The sequence below is a fragment of the Callospermophilus lateralis genome, chromosome 2, assembly GCF_048772815.1.
Source record: "Callospermophilus lateralis isolate mCalLat2 chromosome 2, mCalLat2.hap1, whole genome shotgun sequence".
NCBI lineage: Eukaryota > Metazoa > Chordata > Mammalia > Rodentia > Sciuridae > Callospermophilus > Callospermophilus lateralis.
In genome coordinates, this window is record NC_135306.1 from 48,738,622 (window position 1) to 48,758,373 (window position 19,752).

General features: G+C 35.2%; 1 protein-coding gene across 4 annotated transcripts in view; it reads right to left on the reverse strand.

The window, feature by feature from the left end:
- The window catches only part of Focad (focadhesin), a 282,028-nt gene that overhangs the window by 107,083 nt on the left and 155,193 nt on the right, over positions 1 to 19,752 (reverse strand). For all 4 annotated transcript variants that reach the window (XM_076843402.2, XM_076843401.2, XM_077108651.1 and 1 more), the window contains 3 exons: positions 8,787 to 8,921; positions 5,055 to 5,105; positions 4,050 to 4,133 (listed from right to left, as the gene is read on the reverse strand). In XM_076843402.2, coding sequence (XP_076699517.2) covers positions 4,050 to 4,133; positions 5,055 to 5,105; positions 8,787 to 8,921 — 270 coding nt within the window. The remainder of the gene's footprint in view (positions 1 to 4,049; positions 4,134 to 5,054; positions 5,106 to 8,786; positions 8,922 to 19,752) is intronic.

Genomic DNA, 19,752 nt, shown 5'->3' on the forward strand with positions numbered 1-19,752 from the left:
GGCTGCTGCACCTGGCTGATATGATCACACTTTCATTATTTTTTTTCTTCAAAGGTGAGCTGATTCTCTTGGACAAATTAGCACTTATTATTTGTTGGACCCCCATTCCATTCCATTTCCCTCCTTCTCTTCTCACTTTTTAAAGAATTATTTGTTTCAGCTTCCCTATGCAAACACCAGTATCCTCCATTGGTTTGTGTGCAACAATTGAATAAACTCAATGTGAGTATAGCTAGCAAGAATCAAAATAAGTCTTATGAAAGAATACCTGTTGAAGTCATAAAATTTGGCAATTGGATTCCATCAGCTGCTAAAACACCCTGGAACAACTGCATATCCATTTAAAACACACATGCAACAACAACAAAGCCCTTCCAATTATAGCTAAGCTGTGTTGAAAAAACTTAAATGGAAAGCCAAAAATATAAGCTGACAAATTACTTTTCAAATCTGCTTCAAATTGAATACTGGAAAGCTTAGCCTACAAAATGCCTTCCCCTCCAAGTTCTGAGCCAGATAACCTTTCAACCACCTTTCTGTGTGTATAACCTATGAAAATCCCAGAGTCTGTGCATAAACAGAGGATTTTAATTTGGAACATGTCAAGTATCTGCATAAATTCAGTTAAAAAGAGAAACAGCTTCTGATGAATGCAGTGACATTCACTTAAATCAAAGCCAAACGGGTTACGCCATATTTATACCAACCCTAGATGCATAATGAGTTCTTTTATATTACTTCTAAAATTAACTCCAGAAATCAACAAAACAATCTATCTTAAGATCTCTATAATAAAAAGTTTAATTTTTAAATAGCTGAAGATTTTTAATGACTTTGAATCAGAGAAGGGAATCAATATCTTCTACCTGAACACATATCCATTTCTAACTCTTTTACCAGAAAAGCAACTCTATGTACTTGTTTTATTTTTTCCCCCTTTGAGAGGGCAGTGCTAACTAAGGCAGGGCAGATCAGTAAAGAGCTTTGGAAAATAGAAAAAATACAACTAAAAGGGAAAAATCATTCTTGTCATTTTTTTCAACATTAGAATCAATGAGTCCTCAAAAAAGCCCCCCCAAATTTTGGAACCAACTTTTGATCTGCATTTTAAGTGGTACAAAGGTACCAGTAATAACAAAATACATGCATCCATTCAACATCCCCAGCTCACAAAACAGGGTCTAACAGTAGACGTCCAACAAATCATCATTAAACTGATGCAAATGTTGGGTATTCATCACCTCTAGTTCCACAGAGTGTCCTAATAACAAGTCAGTAACAAGAAAGATGAGTTAATGGATGTGGTATCAGCTCACATGGGATCTCATTCAGCTCTACTATCCACTGGACATTGTCCATCTTGCTTTAGATGAACTGTTTCATTCAGCCCTACATTTTCCTTCTGATGTCTGACACTCTTCTCATTCCTTCTGTTCTACCTGTTAACTTTCAACAAGTCATATACTACAAATTGATTTCCACCAATTAACAAGAAAGACTTGTTGAGTAAATTTAAAGGAAAATAGTACTTATCAAAGTAGCTGAATTATAATTTACAAAGGTAGTCATGTTTTTAAGAATTCATTGTGGGCTCAAAGTTCAATTCACATGTTTCCATAAGCAGAAAGAAAGAATGTGGATATAATTTCACTGGAAAAGTATACAGGGATTTTAAGTCTTAAGAGTAACACAGTTGCCCTTGGTGCAGAATAAGTAATCTTTGATAACAAAGAAGAATCTTAGTTTTCATATGATAGAAGTGCCTACCTAGCAGGGGCTTTGCAAACATTGGAAAATACTTTTAATGAAAATGAGCCTGTTGCACATCACTGCTATCATTTACAAAATAGTTATATCCTTAGCCTTTGGGGGACTTGTTTGGGATATGAATCCATTGAACAATTTCTGGCTTTTAGTCTTCAGGTATTTAAAGAACCAAACTTAAAATAATAGATAAAAGGAAGAATACATGACACAGTCTTGCAAGTGATGATTTTTGGTGAGGAGACAGATCCTCTGTATGAGAGGCTGGGAAATCAAAGTGAGGAAAGACTTTCCAACCACTTACACCACCTCCTCACAACCTCAGTTGAGACTCTCCACATGGTGAGCCACTGCTACTTTTGGAAGAAGAATATATCCCAGAAGAGGATTAAGACAGAAAAAAAGGTCGAGAAATACAGCCACAAAAGAGTAAGCTGTATAGCACTGCTTTACCACTCTTTGCATTCTGATAGTGGAAGCTCAAACAGATGTATGTGCTTATACCTTCCAGCATAAATATTATGCTTGGTTCAGAAGATGGGTACCACTATAGAAACCACCTTGAAGCCAAATCAGCACACCATCTTGAACTTCAAATTCAGTCATGGTCTGTGGTAGACAAAGATTTTCTACCACCTGTGTAGCCTAAGATCTTTATTTGTGATAAATAACAAACATCAAATTCAAGATAGTGTGCTGACTTGACAGCAAGGTGGTTTCAACAGTGGCACTCATCTTCTGGACTAAACATACTATTTATATTGGGAGGTATAAAGAACTATTTATAGCTATTCAGGGATTAAAGGATATAGAAGAGTTTGAGTAAGAAAGTAGCTACTATTTGACACAGCATAGCATTTAACTGAGTATAAATTCCAACAATCAGAAACTGAATGTCATCCTAACGTCACAAAGTAGGGGAGAATGAACAATCAACAGTACATGGGAATTGTTTAATAAAAGCTATTGCTCCAGCGGGAATATTTCAAGAATAATTGCTAAAAATAAATGTTTATGCTGTGATCTAAATGAGCAATTGCTTATTTAAAAAAAATTAAAAAGGTATCTCTCCAGATGCTATCGCTACACTTTTGGTAGGCATTTACACATCAGTTTCACATTGCTTTTTTTCCTTTTTCAAGCAGCTGTGGGTATTTGTAGTCACCATAGTACAGCTTGAAGTCCCATCTTTTTAAATTATATGCGTTATAAAACACCTTTACTTAAGCCTTCCATTTGTAAACACTGCATGACAAGCCATCTAATTTGTCTTTATGAGTCCTTAATAGTATAGAAAATCCTGCCTTATTTAGGATTTGTTTTACAAGAACCTATTTTTAGTTCTCTTCATATGGTGGCTCCAATTCAGTTCAGTAAACAAAAGAGTGCCAGGTTCTTACTGGCATCCAATTGCTGTAGAAACTCAATCCTGAAGAAAAAGCCAAACCCATTTTAATGTCTAAGGATGCCAACAAATTACACCAAATCTGCTTGCCATTGACCTCCAGGATAGTTTCTGGCTAGTATTACATGTAACTTCGTGTAATACAACATCTGCTTTATACCCTAAAGTGATTCAATAAACACCCAAATACATTTGAACTTATCATGGCACTAAATATGAAAACAGATATTGAACTCCTTAACAGGATCTAATCATTTTAAACTGGTTATATTAGATAGATACCAGAAAAAAGATTGTATTGTTTAGTTCAAAACTAAGATAATAAGCTTATTTTTAAAACTAAACTAATGCCATATTATGTGTTAAACCTCAAGATACTATCTTTATCCAACTCTCTGGGGCTATGCTATACATAATTTCACAGTATATTAATAAATATCAGATTTTTTTCATATGGTATGTGTTATTTATCACAAATAAAGATCTTTGGCTATAGAAGTGGTAGAAAATCTTCATCTACCACAGCCCATGCCTGGATTTGAAGTTCAAATTGGCACACTGACTTGACATCAAGGTGGTTTCTACAATGGCACCCATCATCTGGACCAAGCATACCTCCAGTCACCTTAAAACAACTTCATGTGCACCACAGCTGTCTTTCATCTACTTCAGAGTTTTAAATTCATTATCTGGAAGCATAAGACCTCTACAGTCTTAAACAGATGAAGCAAATATACAATGTGAATTCTTACATATTGACAATATGTCTAGATATACATTCATTCATCAGGTAAGAATCTCCTAAGAAAGGGACTAAAATAAAGTGGCAAAACCCAGCAAAGTCATCGGGAGATGTTCGTGACAAAGCAGAAATGCATACCTTTTCAGGCAGATGAAGAATGGTGTGTTCTCCTGCACTAAAGTGGGACAGAGACTTGTATGCAGCATTTGCTACAATTGGGTCCTAGAGAGGGTGAAGGAACAACAAAACAAACAAATAAAAAATAACATGTATTAAACATCAGATCCAGAGGGAGAAAGAAAATTTTCCCTCACCAACCCCAAGGTTCTAGAGTCGATGCATTAGAAACAGTACTCAAGCCTCGCCTAGGTCAAAAGGACATTTACTTGCAACTTTAGAAGAGAAACCAAGAAAATCTATCCTCATTTCAAAAAAAATATTGTGGAGAGAAGATTGGAAAGGCCTGAAGAGGGATGTAAGGACAACTAGAAAAAATTATCAGCGCCAAACATTTTTCTGGAGTATCTGTTCCAAATAAAAATAGAAAAGAACATTGGACAAAAGGGTCAGAAACACTAAACTTTTATCCTAATTTGGGCATTAACCATAAAGTACCTCATAATTGCTCAGGTCCCCATGAAATAGTGTGGTTTAGCGGAAAGAGTATGAGGATTTAGAGTTTAGGTTTGGTGTTTGGGTTCCGGCTCTCCACTTACTAACAGGGCAAGGGGGCCTTTTGGAATCTAAGCTCATTCACCCATGAGTCAGATGTAACATCACCAACACCCTGTTCTTTATACTCTGAATTATAAATGATACAAAAAAAACAGAACTGAACTTTTTGTTTGGAATGCTTGTTGGTGGGGGAGGGGCAAGGCAGGAAATGAAAAAGACCACATAAAAATATGAGAGAATGACAACAATCTCTCTTCAATTGTTGGATTAAAGAAATTAAATATGCTTTACGATGAAGATGTATTAGTGGGCATAAATTGAGAACGTTTTAAAATCTAAACATATTAACTCTTTTTTAACCAAGAAGTCATCATTTCAAAAGAGTTACTCGTATTTCTCATTCTAAGAGCCTTATTTCATGATTCTTGCCCCAGCTTTGTTCTGATTCACCGACACCCTTGACAGTACCTTGTTTTGTGTGTGAGTCCAGAGGAAACTAAGGACTTGAACTTTGAAATTCTGAAAAATTAGAAAACACAAAGAAAAAAAATTAAAGACAAAGACAAAACTGAGAATAAGCAATCTGAAGTAGCAAATGATGGAAATTAAATCACTTTTTAAATTATATCATCATTAACTGACTCAACCTGTCATTCATAAAATGAAATGAATGAGTATCATTCATAAAATGAAAATACTCAGAAACAGACCTATCATCTAAACATAGATAAATTAAACACAGTGAGATTTTAAGATTATTAAATCTACAACCTAACCATTTCTCACTGACCCCTCAAATCCTAATAAAAATGTCACTATTTCATGCCACTGTTCTAATGCCCTATCTAGGAGAAAGTTTATCTTTCTCCAAAAGCCATAAGGCATGTGGCACAAATTAGCATCTGGTATGATTAACACCCTAGGAGGATGTATATTCCTTAGAGCAATGACTTTTTTTTTCCCCTTCATTTTCTTGTAATGTTGTCATAGTATAATTGTGAATCAGACAAACTCTTGCCTCACAGTTCAAAATGGTGATGAAAAGATATGTGTGTGTGTGTGTGTGTGTGTGTGTGTGTGTATAAATCAAAATAAAGTATCCCAAACAATGGTAAATATATTGTGTCCAAACAACATGAACAAATATTTTTTACATACCATGTCTTTTTTTATTTCAAAGATTTAGACCAGAGAGCTCAGAGTAGTCTCTTAAAAATGACAAATAATAAATAATTGGTTCAACATAAAAATCCATCTTCCAATATTCAACATCTTCTTCATTTCAGTAAGATCTAACGTCTTGCCCTTCAAAATCATTAATGGTTCTCCACTATCTCCTTGTCTTTGCATATTCTATTCCCTGAACTTCAACTGGAAGTAGCATTATATACTAATTCTTCAAGATCCCTGCCTATTGGCACCAAAAAATTGAGGTTACCTTAGAGTCCTCCTAAATGATATTTCTCATTTCCTCCATATTTTCATTGCCCTTTGATTAACTGTACCCATCAAATGTTATTATAATCATCATTGGTCACTTCCATCTCTTTACCAACCTTTGAGCTTCTAAAATAACATGCTATAATGGAAAATATAACCTATCGAGCTAGAAAGTCCTGGATTTGGGCACCAGTTTTCACTTGGTAACTACTATGTTAGTTAAGGTACTTGCCTGGCGCATGGCAGATACTCAAAAAAATATTATTTAATACCTAATAGGCCTTCCAAAGCCTTAGTAGTTTCTTTAGCTATAAAATAAAATAATATGTTCCTATGAGGTCTTAGAACTAATTGGTATAAAGTAACTAGAAGAGTTCTGGGAATTTAATAGGAATTCAAAAATATTATCTATCATTATATACTAGTATCTCTAAAGCCTAGTATTATTTTAATAAATGTACTCTCGATGAATAAAAATACCAAGCATTATACAAACCAATTCATAAAATATGCTATAACTGAATCATGGACTCATAATTCTGAGGCAGAAAAGAATATATGTAAATGTATCTCTGAAGCAGAAAAAAGTTCTTATAACACTATACATAAAGAACTTTAGAAGTAATAGGCTTATGCTTAGAGAAAAAAATTAAAAGATTGGGATGAGTGAAAACCATTCTTTATTTCCTAAAACAGACTGTAAAATTAGAAATGACACAGAAAGTCTGGACAGAGGGAACAACATGAACAAAAGAAAAAAAGTTTGGAAGTATGTAGAAAAATGACAGGTGGCCTCATTTCTCTGGAACACAGGGTGCAGGACAATAGAGAGACGCCAGGGTGTAGAGAGATTGTCTTATTGGCTAGATGTAAACAGGTTGGACTTCATTTTAGGTGAACACAAGGCACTGAAGTGATCAGGAATAGAAGTGACCTAAGAAATGCTTTAGGGAGGGAGCATGGGGATAAAAAAAAAAAAAAAAAAAGATGGTGGAATGAGATGGACATCATTACCCTAAGTACATGTATGAAGACACGAATGGTGTGAATATACTTTGTATACAATCAGAGATATGAAAAATTGTGCTCTCTATGTGTAATATGAATTGTAATGCATCCTGCTGTCATATATAATAAATTAGAATAAAAAATAGATGGGAAAAAATAAAGAAATGCTTTAGAGAAACTAAACTCAATTTTGACTTATATCCAAACAAGTTATAAACAATTAAAAGAAAACAAATTATCTAAAAACAGACAGAAAGAGAGGAGAGGAAGAAAGGATGGAAGAATGGACTTAGAGGATGGAAAGATAGAGGGAAGGATGGAGAGAGAGCTCAACAGTTCTCCATTTCTGCCTCCAAGGAGATCACTGGCACTGAATTGACTCCCTTGACCGTGAGGGAAGAAATGAATAAAAAGGTCCCAAAGCAGTCTGCCTGAACAACAGAGCAACCTTAACGTTATATCAGCTCTGAAATAAATTAAAAGAGGAGAAGTCTGAATCTAGTCCAAAAGACAATTCACAGCTATGGATAAGCAAATAAGAAACCAACACACAAACCACTTCATAAATGGACCTATAATAAAAATCAAAGAAATTCAAAGAACAAGCAACACAAAGGTATGAGATTTCAGCACTGGAAGACAGAAAACAGACACACACAACATGGCCCTGCCTCATTTCTAGACCCAGCTCCTTGTCAGTAGCCCTGCAGGCTTTGTGACAATAGAAGGGCAAGTAAGCATGGACTGTAGCCATTAAAAAAAAAAAAAAAAAAAAGACTGTTGGTGGACTATAAACTCTAGAAGTCACAGATTGACTCTTTTTTTAATACCCTAAAACAAAAGTCTACACATCTTAAGAATGAACTCAAAATACACTGGATTGGTTCAGTTGTTTATTCAGCAAGTACAAAGAAATTACACAGTATATGCCAGGTGCTGTGCTAGATATTTAACCTCAAAAAGGACAGATTTGATTTTATTCATTAGGTGGCAATCAGAATTATTAGAGGTAGTGTCCTATAATCCCATCTAGTCACACGATCTAAAACACACAAAGGACTACAATTGGAATCTTTATGAAGTCTGTGAAGCACTAGATCAAAATAAAAGCTCACTAAGACTCCAAGTGAAAATCAACTGCTGCTCCTGGCAGGAAAAGAAACAGAGGTGAACACGAAGGAGAATATGACGTACAAAAGTGGAAGTATAAACATAGTTTGCCATATTCTGATTCATTTCACTCTTTTCCAAGAAGAGATAATGAAGAAAATGCTAAGCACCAATATATGAATTTTATGGCAAAAAATCTTCTGCCAACTGTTTCAACTCATTATAATCACACTGAGTAATCTGCAAAACTGGAAGAATCTATCTTGTCTTTATTAAAGTCTTCCTAGATTATTTTTTAGAGCTTAAAATGTTAATAAAATGATTTGAAACTGTTGATCTTATGAATTCTATTATTTTAAAAACATCATTTTTAACATAGTGGCTTTTAAAAGTCTTGACCATACTCTCATAATAAAATCTCCGTCTCCTTTAGCTAAATAAATCATAAAGACACAAAATTATAAGGGTAGCAATCCTCCTACTCATAAGGATCCATAAAAGTATCAACATGTTCTCAGAACAAAAAACACTAAAGGATTTTTGTCCAAGAAAATATTACAAAAATTCATTCTAAAAAAAATTATTATGTCACACGTCTTTGTAAAGTAAAAACAGGCTAAGGTAGCTGCGCTGAAGACATACCTCATATTCAGCTGTATTGACTGTTAAGGAAGGAACCAGAGAAAACAGTTCACTCAGAGTCTTCAAAATGAGAGGTCTTGTGTCACAACTCAACTTCGGAGAGAGGGCTTTCCAAGTAGAGCGAATACAAACAACCTGTGAAGCAGATTGAAGAAGTCAATATCTAACAAAACTCCAACTCACATCCAGGCATTAGTTAAGAATACTGTATTTTATTATATAGAGACAAGAACAAGAACATTCCTAGAAGATTTAATAAGTTACTACCTCTCAAAAGAAAACTGTAATATAAGCTGTTGAAAATCCAGCCTGCCTGTGTCAAAAATCCAGCTTTTTGACTACTTTGTTTTGGTTACCCAAGTATAGAACCATCCTTCTCTCACTCCCTCCCTTTCTCTCTCATACACACACACCCTACATGCATACAAAATTCACTCCAGATCAACAGAAGAACCATTCTGTAAAATGAAAGCAAGTAAGATGATGCTAGCACATTCTAAAGCCAGGTATGTATAGGCCCTGTAGTTTTTCAGTCTCACTGAAATTACATCACCACCCAGAAAACTGGGATATTAACATATATAAATCATACATTCTCAATCCAAAGCACCTTGCAAGCTTTTAAAAGAGATGGGAGAATAATTATATTACTTAGAATAACAATACAAGACTTTCTTAAGTTCAATTTCAACTACAACAGATGATTTTTTTCACTAATAGGTATTTTATTAAAATTTTAAAACTCAGGCAGGAAGAGTGTCAACATGGATCAATTAGATAGTTTAACCAGGATTAATCTTTCTAAAATACTTCAATCTCTTCTCTTGAGCTGCAATTAATATATACAATTTCTCTCCATCTACAAAAATTAATTATTTAGAAAAACTACAAGAGGCAGTAAGTGAAAAGATGTCAAAGATAAATGAATAATATATACTTAACAGATACAGATAACTAAGAGGCTCAAAGAAAAAGACAGCAGATAGAGTATCTCCCAGAAAATGAATTTAGTGATTTTGCTCTTATTTTCTATTTTCTATAAATTGGCGGAAAAAAACAATGGTCTTTAACTTGGAATCTACTACATGATCTGAATTTAACCAACATTTACTAATGGCAGTCATGACAGTAGACACATTGACAATGTTACAGAGCTGGGGCCTTCCAAAGAATGAGGTGGCACTGATACTCCTCCTTCAAACTCTGATTCTTGCAATCAAGTCAGAAAGATATCAGACATGTCAACATGTCACCTAGAATAACAGAAATTAGTTTCAAGGAACAGGAAAAGGGGCCAGTCTCAAGGAAGAAAGTGGATTCACTGAGAGGGGAGAGGACAGTGTGTCCTTCCTACACTCCAGTTTTACTGGGGATCCCAGAGACGTTTCCAGAGTCCCATCCAGGTCCACCTCTTGACTTTTGACTGACAGAAGGCTGACATCAGACTCTCAAGTCCCCACTGCCCTGACAACTCTAGGTCACTTTAGCCCATGCTGACCAGCTTGAATTGGAATCTTAGCCATTAATTCTTACAGAGTTTATGATTAGGAGGAACTATCCTAATCTCCCTGAGTTTTGGGATCTGGTCTATGAAAAGGCACACAAAGTCTCCTCACCTTGAGGGTAACTTAGGTTCCTCTTATCGACATTATTTCATGCCTGCATTTCTCCTGCAAGTGACAGTAGTTTGCTGAGGAATGTGACATAGTCTGTCCACTTAAGCCAGGCAAGGCTGCAGGTAAATTGCTTCTTGGAAAATAAAGCAAGTGGGGCCAGTTACAGGATCACTCTCTTAACCTTGTGTTCCCACCACTCGCATTTGTCTCCTAACAACACCAAGAAATAACTCTGATATCATAAATCAGGAGGGTTTGAAATTTTTTTTTTTCTCTGAAAAGCTACCAATCCATCACAGCACTAAGAGGAATAATGTATTATAAAACACAAGCTAACCTTTCAAAGAACTTACCAACTTACTGGAAAAAAAAAAGATAAGTCTGTGATTCTAAATTATTAGAAAAACCAAAAGGTACTTGATTTGGGTCTGAACTATCGTCAAGAGAAAATAATTTCAAAAGGAATCCAGAGAGGAGAGAAATATCACTGGGTAGGACTCCCCAGGGATAGCATCGAGAGAGGGTGAGTTCTGAGACGGAACCTGAAGAAGGAATGGACAGAAATCACGCAGACACACCACAAGGACAGGGAACACATAAACCAAGCCAAAATGCACAAAAGGCTGAGTGCTAGTAGGGAAAGGTTGGCAGATGGCAGAATACCTGGAACACTGGCACCTTTAGGGACTTCCAGGTTGAGCAGCACACAGAAAGAAAGGCCACTCTTGAAAGATTCACATAGTCATCTTACAGCCAAAGCTAAGGCAGTTGTCCCGGCTCCCTCACTCTGGTTATTATTTCTCACTAGTCTCTAATATATAAACAATCTCCAAAATTTTCTCCCCCCAAAAATCAATGAACTCACTAATTATGCTTGCTTATGCTTTAGTTTAAATGTCTATCTAATTCCAACCTGTGCTGTTTCAAGATCTAGTTTAAGTCCCACTTCCTAAGTTAAGTTTTCCTCTGAAATTCGAGTCTGAATAGTGCGGATGGGAAATCGGAGGTAGTTAATAAAAAATGAAAAGAACTTTGGGAATGAATTGAAAACTGAGATGTCTAGGTCCTGGAGACCTGCACAAATGGTAGCAACATTAAAAATTGAAGGAAACCAGAAGGAAGAGCATATTTGCAAGAGATGGAGTAAATGAGTTCAGTTTGAGACAGGTTTAATTGGAGTTGATGGGCAACTTCACTAAGAAATATCCTACAGGCAAGAGAAAAGACTACAACTCAGATGTAAGGTGGGTCAACAATATCTTTGTCATTTGAACATTTCTATAAATCAAGATATCACAAGGAGGTGTCCCTCACACTGTCACAAACATTACAATCCACTTAGTGGGGTTGGTCAAAAAGATCTCCGGCCAAATAGTATAAGGAAAATCCTGTCCTTTCCATCAAAAGGGGTAAGCGCACATACTCAGAAGATTTTCAAGGATTTCAAAAATTTTAATGTCTTCTTCCTACAAAGTTTGAAAACTAATGCCTAAAATGGTTCTCTAGACTGTGAAAAAATACTCCAGAATCCCAGCCATACGCATGGCCTCAAACATCGTCAGGTATACCTGCAAGGAATACCTGTAAACCCAACTTGCCACACAAAAGTAAGAGCAGGAATGCCTCTGGTACAGGGGACTGCCTTCTCTGACCCTCTGAGCATCCAACCTCAGCTAGCCTTGACTAGATCTTAGAGATCTGGCCCTAAGTCTCCCTGGATTCAACCCATTACCATCTCACTATGAGTCTCCTTGAAGCTTGTAGATCTAGTCCTCTATCAAACCACATCAGATTAGTCTTGCTTATACTGGCTTATTCAGAATCTACTGCTCATGTCTAGCCTATAATCAAAAAGCAGATTGACTTCTTATTCCAGAAATATGGCATAGAACATGCAAAATGACTGAAAAAATAGAAAATGTTACTATACAGTTGAGTTGAAAAGAAAAAACAAAGATAAAGTGTACAATCCAATGAATTTTAGAATACCCAAAGTTATACAACTATCACAGTCGATTTTAAAACATTTTCCTTACTCCCATAAAAACAATAACAACAAAAGCCTGTTCATTACTCTCCATTTTGCCCCTGGCCCCCAGCTCTTCCAGGCCTAGGCAACCAGAAACATACTGTAGGTTTCCATAAATTTGCCCAATCTAAACCTTTCCTATAAATGGAATCATATGATACGTGGTCTTCTGTAATAACTCCTTTCTCCTAGCGTACTGTTCTCCAGGTTCATCTATGCTGTTGTAGCGTATATCAATACTTTTTATTTCTGCATAATATTCCACTCAGTTTATACACTTTTTTTGTATTTTTTTTTAACTTTCTGGTGTATTTATTACAAAATGAAAGGTTAAAAAAGTAATGGGACGGGGGTGAAGCACCAAAGAAATAATGGCTAAGAATTTCCATAATTAATCTCTAACTAAATCTCTAACTAAAGTCCTAAGTAAGATTTTTTAAAGTTTCTTTTTATTAAATACATTATGCTATGATTGTTAAACACTGAAAATAGACAGTCTCAAAAAGTTAAAAAGCAAAAAATACAAACTATCAAAAAATAATTGAGAATAACAACACACTTTTCAAAATAAACAACATCAGAAAACCATGCAAAAAAAAATCTTAAATGTGCTGAGGAAACTGTCAGCCTATGATGCAAAATCCACCATTCAACAAAACAAAACACATCATTATCCAAAGTACATGTATGAAGACATGAATTGGTGTGAACTTTCTTTATATATACACAGAGATATGAAAAATTTTGTTCTATATGTGTAATAAGAATTGTGATGCATTCCGCTGTCATGTATTTAAAAAATAAAACCAATTTTAAAAAAAAGCAAAACAAACAATAAATACCCAAAATGAGGAATACCTAGAAATCACACACACATATTAATCTCCATGTACAAATAACTCAGTAATTCAGTTTGTTCAATTTTGGAGAGACTCATCCCATTCCAAGTGTTTACATTATGCATATTTTTCACATTACTCCTCCACAAGAGTCTTTAGCAAAACACAGTACAGATTAAGGAGACCCTACTCAGTGTGATGTACTGGGCAGAGCATATGACTAGAGTCAAAAACCCCAGGCCTCCTATTTAACTGCATGGCTATGGCAACATCATTAATCTCCCTTAGTCTTTTCCCCAGCTGCAAAATGGAAATAACACTAGTAACACCTGTATTAATGTATAGCACAAGGTTAACAATAAAGGACATATTGAGATGATTGTATGCAAATGTGCTTTATACACTGAAAAAAATAGTTATTGCTGTTATAACCAATGGAAAAAATAAGAAATCCCAGAAGAATCAGAGCCTTTGCTTCCAATTCCTGTGCTGTGAAAATGACTTTGTTCCTACACAGAGGAGCAGATAGCTATCTCCTAATTTTACTTTCAAAAGCTATTTCTAGAAATTCCTGAGAACAGTCTACTCTCTTTGTCCTGATTCTTTACTCCAACAGAAGGAAAGCTTTATAAAAAAAAAAAAAAAAAAAAAAAAAAAAACCTTTAGGCTATGAAAATTACCTTATTTGCCCCTCTCTTAATGAAGGTAAAAGAATCTCCCTCCACAATTAAAGAACTCAAGGCATCATCACACAGTGAAGCCCTCTCAAGCTAATTCGGCAAACACAATTCATACAATAACGGGGGACAAGAGGAAGTTTAAAGAGACACAATCAATGGAGCAGAAACAATGGGAAAAATAACATTCTTTCTTATCCTAATAAATGGGGTTAAAGGTTGTAAGTATTTAAAAAAATGACTAGCACAGGTTTGTTTAGGCAATTTCACAGTCTTTTATGTCTGAGACTAGTTTATTATGAAGACAGTGTTGTGGGGGAAAAAAATAAATGGTATAAATAATTGAGTTGCCTTTGGTTAAGTCCCTCATAATCTAAAGGACTATAATCCTAATGATTTTCTATTATAGTTGTTCAACTTTAGTCCAGTTCATGCAAACATGAAGCATATATCTGAACACCCAACTATAGCTTAGTGAATCAAAATTATTTGTTCTTGTGGTAACACTACTCTGATATTAACAACCACTAACATCACATGGCACCTCCAAAAGAACAGACTCCTTACAACATTCTGTATTTCTGAGAAACTATTGGCACTTTGCAGTACATACTTACAATTCTAATATCTGAGAAGAGACAGAGATATTCATTAAACAGATTGATTTAAACTATCAAGGCACCTGGGGGACCCACTACTCAATGACCTGGAATACTAGGTTTCTTTTTTATTCCCCCAAGTGAGTAGCTCCAGGTTCCTTAAGATACCTCCCTGAGAGGAACAATAGCTTCCAAAGCAAACTCCATTGATTTCTCTGCAGGAGCAGAAAGAATGACATGAAGAGTTCCCTACAGGGACATTCACTTTTTCCTTTTGCTAGAGCCTATTAATTATCTATTAATTAAAATTAAATAGATTAATTATCTATTTCTTGGTGGACATTCCTCTGGTATGGGCTAGCAAATCTGCAGCAAGAATGTGTAAAAAAATATTCTCTGGCAAGAATTGATTAGAGCTTTATTCCCCTCAGATAACCAGATGATTGGAGGTGGGTATCTCTTTCCCCATAAATGGAGGTTATACTCCAAGGTGATAAAGGAAAATAACAGGAACTCAAATAACATAATTTAAGACTCAAAAACCCAAACTACTGGAAAGTTGTTCAGCAGATTGAAAATTAAAAAGCAAAACAAATCCGGTATCTACCAGCAATAAGATTGAATTATTATCCATCTAAATTTTAAAAAGTGCAAAACATATATCATGAGAATACTATAGAAATACTGAGAAACATAGTTTATTGCCATTTAAAATTGAAAAATTAATATCACGAACATAAAAAATAATTGATGACTTAAGCAATCACGTCAGAGGTATAAAAAGACTTTAGGAAGCAATTTTTAGCTACAGAGTAGTAACCAATGTTGACAGTTACTGAAACTTAACTTGACTAGATGTCCAATGAAGATCATTCTTCTTGCCCCCATCTCCCACCCTGTACTTGTGCATAGATCTGGGGATAACAATAGCAAGTTCAGGCTTCCAGGCCTGACTGACACAGATCTACCTACAGTCTCCTAATAACAAGAAGGAAATATACCTGTCCCCATCTCACCAAAGCAAACAAGCTCCTCCTTAAGAACAATCAAAACTAAAGGAAAAAACCTGTAATCTACAAATTCAACAGCGGGGATAGGTAAATTCAGCAGGCTTTTTTTTTTTTTTTTTTAATCTTTTTAGGAATTATTTTGTTTTTCAGTAATAGAAATCAAGAGAAAGTACTCAACACAGAAGGCACTTCCCACAGGAAAAAAATATGTTGAATGAATGACTGGCATTAATTGGCACACTAGAATCTAACACAGGGCTCATCCCTGTTTCTGTCAGGGCAGAGTTAATATTTTAGACTTGGAGGGCCGCCTAGTCTCCATCACAACTACTAAACTCTGCCATTGTAGCATGAAAACAGCCACAGACAATAAACGAATGGGCATGTCCATTTTCTAATAAAAGTTTACTTACATCCTTACTTTCACCGACCCCTGGATCCAGAATATGTGTTTGGTAACTAGATCCAATTTAGCAATTATATTACACCAGTGCTTCCTTAACTTTAATGTACATATGAATCTCCTGTGGGGAAAAGATCTAGTTTTAACATGGATTCTGATTCAGTGCCTGTGGAGCAGAGACTAAGATTCTTAATTTGCAACAAGTTCTCAGGTGACATAGAAGCTGCTGATTAGAAAACCATACTTTGAGTTACAAGATATTAAACTTTACTGGTGAATTTAACTCAGAAATTCAAAACAGGGAGGAAATTAGAAGTGAGACAACAATAAGCCCTGGATTTTACTGGAATAGTTCCAATATCAAGGATTCTGATGCATTGCCCCATAATAGTCAAACTGAATGAATTCCAAAGTTCACCTTCCATACTGCCTTCCACTTGAGAGAGGCATAATGATGATGTCTGCACACATATGCTAACATTTAGTTTTAGAAACAGGGATATCATATTTTCTAACCCTTTTTTTAACAGTAAAGATTTAAAAATGTTTACTACGTAAACACAACTAAATAATACTTTCAAACAAACTGATAGTTTTAGACATTATTTCAAGGTGATAATTTTTTATACCTTTATTTATTTTTTGTAATGTGTGGTGCTGAAAATCAAACCCAGTGCCTCCCACATGCTAGGCAAGCGTCCTAACACTGAGCTACAACCCCAGCCCTCAAGGTACTAACTTTTGAAATTATTAATGCAGACTGAACACTCAATGGAAAAGTTTTCACTGAAGCCAGATGACATAAACCCTGAGAAGTAAAAAAACTTAAAAATATCTACTCAGTCCTACTTTCAAAGGTCTCAGATTTATTAATTTGTTTGTTCAGTTCAAGAAATGTGAACAACTGCAATGGACAAGGTTCTAAGCTGTGCCCTTGGAGGAAAAAAAAAAAAAAAAGATTGTAAAACATGCCTTTTACCTTAAGGAGCTCACCAGGTTATAGTGATGTGTAACCATGCATTACAAAACCTTGGACTGAGAGAAATTGCCAAAGTTATAAGGTAGATACAGAAAGAAAAAGTACTTGGTAAAGAAGAGAGCAAGCATGAAAAAGGAATTCCTGGAGGGGATCATATTGAAGAGTGATTATGCACTAGACATGCTTACATCTATTTCTTTTCCAATTTTACCAATTTAATCAAATATGATGAAAGAAAGTGATGTTCACAACATAATGCATGGCAGGCAGGAATGATTTTTGCAATTCCTTGAAGAGTTTTGAAAAATTATAGAAGTTAGCATCCAAAATTGTAAGTCTAAGGGTACCCATAGACTTGTCTTCTAACAAAGAGTAAAACATTGCCAATTTAGAACAAAACTACTGAAACACTCCACTAAGTTTACATAACTAGATAAAATGCCATAGCAATTTTATGTCTACCATTATCCATTTTATAAAATATATATGAAAAATGTCTTAACACTCAAAATTTTATTATAATGATCCTTTCTTTCAAAATTGCATTTCCATTCCAGTTCATTCTCAGAGTTTTATCCAAATATATTATTGTGGTTGAAAGTCTGCTATTGATCCCCTGCTGTATGCCTCTACAACAAAAAATAATGTTTATAAATGTATTTTATTTCCTTAGACCATGAGACTCAGTTTTTAAAATTTGAGTTGCATTATTGTTATAATTACTAAAACAATTAATCAAAATATAAGCATATTCCAAATGTTATTAAGTAATCACTAAACACAAATGGTTAAAAAAAATCAGAAATGACAATGGTTTTGAGGGGAAGAGAGAGATGGTATTTGATTTTAAAATGCTTCTCCAGGGCAGGAGAATTAGCTCACTAGAAGATCCCTTAACTAGCATAGATGAGACCCTGGATTCAATACCCAGTACTACAAAAAGAAAGGAAAAATCCTTCCTGTTATTTTGAATTGTCCCATTGTTTGATACTCTGGAAGTTTTACACCTTAGAGCAATAAACTAAGAAAGATGTGCCATGAGTAGAGCTGTGTCTTCCTCTTATAAAGTAGAAAGGAGGCAATTATGAAAGGAGAGTTGAGAAAGGAGAAACAGTGTGATCTCAGGCAGATAAGTGTTACTGAAGAGTGCAGAATGAAATTAAAGGTCTAGTTGGCTCAAACTAACCACAGCTGCTTATCCCTTGGAAAATCTTCAAATGCCTCCAGTCCTCCAGTTTGGAAACCACTGATATGATGAATTGTTCAGTGCAAATTACAGACACTGATTGCTTGGACCCACATTTCTTGAGAGCATAGCAAATTCAAACCACTCTGAAGCAAATACTAAAGAGTTGAAAATTAAAGTTGTATGTTAAAAATCCCACAAGTTTCAATGAGCTATTAATGTCATCCTAAATTATTCTCTGAAGTCTGCATTGCAAGTGACTATTTTGGAAAAACCTAAACAAAGCAGAAGAACCAAGGAAGCAGAGGTGTCCTGGAGTCCTGGAAAGGAGGGAGCTGCTCATAACCAAAGCTTTTCATAGCTCTTTTTACTTAAAAGAAGGGAAGAAAATTGGAAACAAGAGCATTGACTTTGCCATTAATTGAAATTCTTCTTTGTTTTTCCATCCAAAATACACACAAAACAAGCCACCTTTTGTTTCAACTGTTCTATTTAAAAAAAAAAAAAACATTAAGAGAATAGGAAGGCAATGCTTCCTTTTCCCCAACTCAAACCCAATTGTCCATTTGCATTGGAAATGGACATTCCACAAGAGAAAATTCATTCACTATATTACACTCATGTGCTCATACAATGAGATGCCAAAAATGGATTATCAACACAACGTGGTGCCCCAATAAACTGCTGGCTGAAAAACTAGGTTACGAAATACTATATATAATAATCTTATCCCTTTTTCTTTATTGTACACATGATGGTTATCTTGGTGGTTTGTATCTGATTTTTAATCTCCTTTTAGTCTTCCATAATTTTTTATCACTTTTTAAATTCTTTTTAGTTATATACAAACATCAGGACATACCCCAATATTATCACAAAGGTATGGAACCCAACCTGCTCCAATTCAGTTCCCAGCACTTTCCACCCAACACGGATTTCCTGCTCCCTTCCCTCCACTCCATGGGTTTCCTTCAATCCACTTACAGTTTACTGGGTTTTTTCTCTTATTGTTTGTTTTTTAATTAATGTCCCATGGATACACCTGATGCTGGGACCCACCGTGCCACATCCATGCATGTACAGATGAGAGTTCAGTCAGATTTATTCCATTATTCTTCCCTTTTCCTGTCCCTTCTTCCTCCTCTTCAATCCCCTTTGTCTACTCTACAGATCTTGCCTCTATTTTGATAAAATTCCATCTCCCTTTTTTCCTTTCCATTTTTAATCCCCTCCCCTCCCTGCCACTCCCCCGTCACCATTTTGGATTCACTTCCACATATCAGAGAAAACATTCAACCTTTGACTTTTTGGGGACTGGCTAATTTCACTTAACACAATAGTCTCCAGATCTTTCCATTTACCAGCAAATTTCATAATGTCATCCTTCTTTATGTCTCTACTGTGTATAATAATAACCACATTTTTTTTATCCATTCAATCTGTTAAAGGGCACCTGGGTTGGTGCCATAGCTTTCCTATTGTAAATTGTGCTGCTAGAAACATCAATGTGGCTATGTCACTATGTAATATGCCAATTTTATACCTAGGAGTAGTCTCCCATAATTTCTCACTTTCCTACAATACATATAGAATATTTGAGTCATACTTTGAAGGAAATATATACTCAT